Below are 7,492 nucleotides of genomic sequence, written 5' to 3'. Positions count from 1 at the left end.
AACTAACTAACTAACTAACTAACTAACTACTAACTAACTAACTAACTAACTAACTAACTAACTAACTACCTAACTAACTAACTAACTAACAACTAACTAACTAACTAACTAACTAACTAACTAACTAACTAACTAACTAACTACTAACTACTACTAACTAACTAACTAACTAACTAACTAACTACTAACTAACTAACTAACTAACTAACTAACTAACTAACTAACTAACTAACTAACTAACTACTAACTAACTAACTAACTACTAACTAACTAACTAACTAACTAACTAACTAACTAACTAACTACTAACTAACCTAACTAACTAACTAACTAACTAACTACTAACTAACTAACTAACTAACTAACTAACGAACTAACTAACTAACTAACTAACTAACTAACTAACTAACTAACTAACTAACTAACTAACTAACTAACTAACTAACTAACTAACTAACTAACTAACTAACTAACTAACTAACTAACTAACTAACTAACTAACTAACTAACTAACTAACTAACTAACGAACTTAACTACTAACTAACTAACTAACTAACTAACTACTAACTACTAACTAACTACTTAACTAACTAACTAACTAACTACTACTAACTACTACTAACTAACTAACTAACTAACTACTAACTAAATAACTACTAACTAACTACTAACTAACTACTAACTAACTAACTAACTACTAACTAACTAACTACTAACTACTACTAACTAACTAACTAACTAACTACTAACTAACTACTAACTAACTAACTAACTAACAACTACTCTACTAACTAACTAACTAACTAACTAACTAACTACTACTAACTAACTAACTACTACACTACTAACTAACTAAACTAACTAACTAACTAACTAACTAATAACTAACTAACTAACTAACTAACTAACTAACTAACTACTAACTAACTAACTAACCTAACTAACTAACTAACTAACAACTAACTAACTAACTAACTAACTCTAACAACTAACTAACTACTAACTAACTAACTAACTAACTAACTAACTAACTAACTAACTAACTACTACTAACTAACTAACTAACTAACTAACTAACTACTAACTAACTAACTAACTAACTAACTAACTAACTAACTAACTAACTAACTAACTAACTAACTAACTAACTAACTAACTAACTAACTAACTAACTAACTAAGCCAGCAATGATCGATAAAGTCATATTCTGCAGGAAAACTTATATGGGGGGGAGGGTCAATTAAGCACTAAAAATTTTGCCACATTTATTTGTGGCGAATTTAATCACTGCACACGTATTTTAAAACAGTTATTACTGTTAAAACTGTCCATTTTTAATATTTCTGGAAAATTTCAACCCTCTGGCTCTTTTCGTTCTAATGGGCTTTGGCAGAAAGACAAACGAACATGGCTAAATCATCTTAGAATTTTATAAGCACCCAAGATATACACATACAATGTATATACTTTTTGGGGTTCTGTGACAGATATTTATTTAATATAATAATAAAACTATTACGAAATAACTGTTGTTAACTTTAATATATAATTATTAAAGAATAATTTTATTTAAATATAACGGTATAGTTGCAATTAGATCCACATATAATTTCCACAAATGGAAACAGCTGTTTTCTATATTTCTCTTTTATTTTCTTTTGATACAGCAGTAGTTTGCAGCAATGATAATATAGTGTTTTAAGAACTGTCTTACCTACAGCAAAGATAATAGTGTATAACAATAAAGCTGCCATATGGTGAATTATTACAACAGCTGTCATTTGGCGAATTATATAAAGCGCCCTCTAGATGTGAATGTTTAAATAAAAAACTGGTTGGTATTTTGACAGTCGGACAATTGACATTTTGTGCAATCAACTTCAGTTCGTAAACAGCAGCCGTAGTGTTTAATACGTTAGATTTTATTTCGATACGCCGAACGGGGTGTTACGCGAGTGCTGTTTGTTATTATTTTTATTTCCTCTATATATTCAATTGCGTGTGTAGAAAATCTGTATTATTAGTGTTTTTTTGGTTACTAAAAATGTATTAATTAATATTTAAAGGCAAAAGAGTATAAATCAACGAAAATTTCTATAAGTAAAATAATTTAGTTAAGAAAATTATACAAAAAAATATAATTAAGAAGAGAAGAAAACAAAAAAATAATAAAACGAAGTGGTGCGTGTGTTAACGTAAAAAAATTTATATGTATGAAACCGACAACAACAACGAAAAATAAAGAAAAAGAAGAGTCATTGAGAAAAAAAAATGAAATTAAGAATTTAAAGAGTAGATAGAAGTGGTATGAATTAATTATTAATTTAGGTATGAGTTTTTATATTAAAGAGAATAAAAGAAGAAAGTGTTAAAAAATTTAATTTCAATTTAAACAAAAATCTGGAATTTCATTGATTTAATAAATTTTGTTTTTGTTTTCAATATTTATCTTTAACTTATGTTTTGACCAAAACAAATACGATAACAGTAGTAAAAAATTAACAACAAAAACAAATACAAAGTACACATTGCAAATACAAAAAAAAAATCAACACTTTGGAGAAGAAGATAAACATTTAACAAAAACAAAACAGAATGTAAAGCAAAGAAAACAACAAAAAAAGTAATTCATATTTTAACACACCACACCCTTTAATAAATTTGTTAAAACAAAATCCAAAGAAAAGCAGAAGATACACGACAACAAAGAAAAAGTAACAACAACAAAAGAAGCTTAAATTTTAAAAATATTTTGGAAATGTGTCCTTGAATGGTTATTTGAATAAAACAACAAAAAACTATAATAAAGGAATCAAAACAACTGTCAAACAACCAACCAACCATCCAGCAGCAACCACAATCAAAATAACAACAATAATAACAAAAACAACAACCATAACAACACAACAAATAAGTGTCAACAAAAGCCTTTTCATATTTCTACTGCATTTTAGTGATATTGTTGTTATTGTTTTAAGTCTAATTGACTCTCACAGGAAGTGATGTCATTTTAACAACAAAAACCCATCTTCAAAAGCTCTCTTTGCTTTCACAAACAACATCACAACAACAATAACAAGCAACTCACTTAACAAACCTTGACAATTTGTCAAATGTTTGTGAGCAGTACTTTAATTTGCAAATAAACAAAAGAATTAAGAGTAAAAATATCATATTTAACAAAGTTTTTTCTTAAAACATAATTTATATTTAAAAAAAGTGTTTTTGTGCTATTGTTTTTTTAAAACGTTTTGTGTTATTGCTTTTATTGCAAAAATGCCTTTAATAAGGCATCCTCGAAAAGTTGTGCCTCCTTGTAGAAGAGCAGCAGCCGCAGCAAAATCATCATCATCATTTCACGGTTGTTTATTCTATTTAATCGTACTTACCATATGTCTGCCAATCTTTATCAATAACAGTCCTGGTGTTCGGGCTGCTGTTGTTGCTGTACCAACAACAACAACAAAGTCCTCAACGAATAATGTCAAAACGGATACAGCACAGTCAAAAGGTGAGTTTTTCTGTTCATTCTTAACAATTCTAAATTGTATTTCTTCTCCATTTGTTATTTATATTTTCTTATAAAAATTCTTTGTGTGTACCAAGTCTCTGGGGAATTTGGAAAAGAAAAACTAATATATTTTTTATCAATTTTGTTCTCATATAAGCTAGTGGAAGAACAACTTAAGGGATTTTTTTTGTACTTCTGCTGAAATATTTCTTATTGGAATCTTATAAATTGCAGTTCTATTTAGGAATTTCATTGAAAAGGCATTTAAAAAATTATAAGAGTATTTTTTTATAAAGGTAAGAAGCTGAATTTTAACTTGTTTGTTCCCTTAACGGATTGAAATGGGATTATATAAGCTTATCTCTAGAATTCTTCAAACTTTATGTATAGATATATAAAAAGACACCAAATTTATGCCAAGAAAGTACTTTTTTGCTTGAAAGTACTAAATTATTTTCATGCATTTCCATTAGTCTATAGTCTAGTCTATAGTATATTCTATAGTTTATTCTATAGTCTAGTCTATAGTCCAGTCTATAGTCTAGTCTATAGTCTAAAGATTAGACTATAGACTAGACTATAGACTAGACTATAGACTAGACTATAGACTAGACTATAGACTAGACTATAGACTAGACTATAGACTAGACTATAGACTAGACTATAGACTAGACTATAAACTAGACTATAGACTAGACTATAGACTAGACTATAGACTAGACTATAGACTAGACTATAGACTAGACTATAAACTAGACTATAGACTAGACTATAGACTAGACTATAGACTAGACTATAGACTAGACTATAGACTAGACTATAGACTAGACTATAGACTAGACTATAGACTAGACTATAGACTAGACTATAGACTAGACTATAGACTAGACTATAGACTAGACTATAGACTAGACTATAGACTAGACTATAGACTAGACTATAGACTAGACTATAGACTAGACTATAGACTAGACTATAGACTAGACTATAGACTAGACTATAGACTAGACTATAGACTAGACTATAGACTAGACTATAGACTAGACTATAGACTAGACTATAGACTAGACTATAGACTAGACTATAGACTAGACTATAGACTAGACTATAGACTAGACTATAGACTAGACTATAGACTAGACTATGGACTAGACTATAGACTAGACTATAGACTAGACTATAGACTAGACTATAGACTAGACTATAGACTAGACTATAGACTAGACTATAGACTAGACTATAGACTAGACTATAGACTAGACTATAGACTAGACTATAGACTAGACTATAGACTAGACTATAGACTAGACTAGAGACTAGACTATAGACTGGACTGTAGACTAGATTATAGACTAGACTATAGACTAGACTATAGACTAGACTATAGACTAGACTAGACTAGACTATAGACTAGACTAGACTAGACTATAGACTAGACTATAGACTAGACTATAGACTAGACTATAGACTAGACTATAGACTAGACTATAGACTAGACTATAGACTAGACTATAGACTAGACTATAGACTAGACTATAGACTAGACTATAGACTAGACTATAGACTAGACTATAGACTAGACTATAGACTAGACTATAGACTAGACTATAGACTAGACTATAGACTAGACTATAGACTAGACTATAGACTAGACTATAGACTAGACTATAGACTAGACTATAGACTAGACTATAGACTAGACTATAGACTAGACTATAGACTAGACTATAGACTAGACTATAGACTAGACTATAGACTAGACTATAGACTAGACTATAGACTAGACTATAGACTAGACTATAGACTAGACTATAGACTAGACTATAGACTAGACTATAGACTAGACTATAGACTAGACTATAGACTAGACTATAGACTAGACTATAGACTAGACTATAGACTAGACTATAGACTAGACTATAGACTAGACTATAGACTAGACTATAGACTAGACTATAGACTAGACTATAGACTAGACTATAGACTAGACTATAGACTAGACTATAGACTAGACTATAGACTAGACTATAGACTAGACTATAGACTAGACTATAGACTAGACTATAGACTAGACTATAGACTAGACTATAGACTAGACTATAGACTAGACTATAGACTAGACTATAGACTAGACTAGACTATAGACTAGACTATAGACTAGACTATAGACTAGACTATAGACTAGACTATAGACTAGACTAGAAATCAATTCAATTAGGGAAGATTAAAAATTAAGTGTTGATCCGATTTATCAAAGTCAAAACATTAATTTTATTCAGTAAAACGTTCCATATTGTTCTACAGAGTGAACAACTTGATTTTGCAGTTTTTGCTTTTTCTTTAATTTTAGATTCATATTAGATTTTCTAACATGATTGATTTGATATTAATGTTATGATTTGCTATCAAATTTCTTAACAAATGTAAAAAGTTTGAAATATAATAATTTTTGTATAATTCTTGTTTTTCTCAGAATTTAAAATAATCTGTTGCACAAAATAAAAATTCCAAAGAATTGAAATACATAAAACTATATTTTGTATTTAATATAAAAAATGAAAGATCTAACAAATATACATTACCCAGTAAACAATGAGATTCTATAAAATTTTTTATATTTAAGGTTTTTGGTGTTGTATTAATCTTTCACCAATTAAATATAAAGAAAATAAATGTTATGATATTATTGCAATAACTTTACAAATATTTAGAAAATATTTTTAATATGATTATTCAAATTTCTTAGAAAAAACATAATTTGCTGTCGGTTTTGCAAAGTTATTCAATATTAAATACTAAGTTTTTTAAATAAATTCTTTCAAAGAAGTAATTTCCTCTTCTGTATGCTTATACTGTCATTCTTTAAAAACTAACTATTTTATATTAAAGTCCCAACCAGCCACATTAATCCACTTCTAACTTAATAAAAATGTACATTTTATTTTCTTTTCCTTTCTCAGAGAGAGAGCAAAATAAATCCAAATAAATTCTTGTCAAATATTTGAAAAACTAAATGGAAAAAAAGGAAAAAAACAGTAAAAGCTTTTTATCCCGGTCATCAAATATTTATAAGGAAACAAATTTCACATCAAAAATGTCTGGGTTTTAAAACTTTTACTGTTTGTTAAAAAAAAAAACAAATAAAAATTGTAAATATAAAAGCTGTTGGGTTTTTATTACATTTAAGCCTTTAAAAATTACCAACACTTTGGAAGGATGTTTAAACTAGAGACTCTTTCTGTGTTTTAAATAAATATAAATAGTCATGTGTATTAGCAGGGCTCTTATTTTTAAAGGTCATTTTGGGGATAGTTGTCTAAAGTATTTTGTGTTGTAAACTAGTTAAAGTTATGATTTGAAATTAACATTAATTAATTTAAGAATAGTTCCCTCAGGGTTCTCTTTCCTGTGAAAGACCTCCCATTTTTTCATGGCAAATTTTAGCATTTTTACTACTTAGAATTACCAGTATAGGCTCATTTGCTAGTTTACTACTCTAACCTAGACCGTCTTCTTGTGAGTTGATGATCCCCTCCTCGCTCTTAGGAATTAACTCCTCCAGATTGTATTGTATAGTCACAGGTTGTCTAACTTTGAAGAAGACTTCTTTGAGGAGAAATAACACATACTTTTGATCTTGGAAAGGCTAGACTTAGAGTCCTTCTCAATATCTACTAGAAGAAGAGTTTATCTATGTATTTCTTTCCTGTGACGGACCTCCCACTTCTTTAAGATTAGTTTAGCATTGTGGCATAGTTTAGCGTTTAGCATTGTTTAGCGTTTGACACTTTTGTTCAATTTGATTTATTCTCATTTTTCGACTCTTGGGTGTTTGGATCCCGTTTTTTTTGTCTCAGAAAAGATTACGGAGTGTCCTGAGTTCGACTCAATATGATCTTTAGTGAAAAAGAGTGTCCTGAGCTTGACTCAATATGATCTTAAGTGATCTTCTTCAACTTCATTCTTTGTGCACTCTGCAG

At 28.7% G+C, this 7,492-nt stretch overlaps 1 protein-coding gene across 1 annotated transcript in view; it reads left to right on the top strand.

The window, feature by feature from the left end:
- Positions 1–1,885: 1,885 nt before the first annotated feature.
- The window catches only part of LOC119603369 (disintegrin and metalloproteinase domain-containing protein 9), a 129,733-nt gene continuing 124,126 nt past the window's right edge, over positions 1,886–7,492 (top strand). The window contains exons 1-2 of the mRNA XM_037955382.1: positions 1,886–2,329; positions 2,490–3,512. Of these exons, the coding sequence (XP_037811310.1) occupies positions 3,278–3,512 (235 nt within the window). The 5' untranslated portion in view covers positions 1,886–2,329; positions 2,490–3,277. The remainder of the gene's footprint in view (positions 2,330–2,489; positions 3,513–7,492) is intronic.

Source organism: Lucilia sericata, unplaced genomic scaffold (genome assembly GCF_015586225.1).
Source record: "Lucilia sericata isolate MDLA Ls3-8-SP2 unplaced genomic scaffold, ASM1558622v1 Contig000296F_arrow, whole genome shotgun sequence".
In the NCBI taxonomy this organism is placed as follows: Eukaryota; Metazoa; Arthropoda; class Insecta; order Diptera; family Calliphoridae; genus Lucilia; species Lucilia sericata.
The sequence above is the reverse complement of the archived record's forward strand: the minus strand, read 5'-3'. Positions and strand labels throughout refer to the sequence as shown.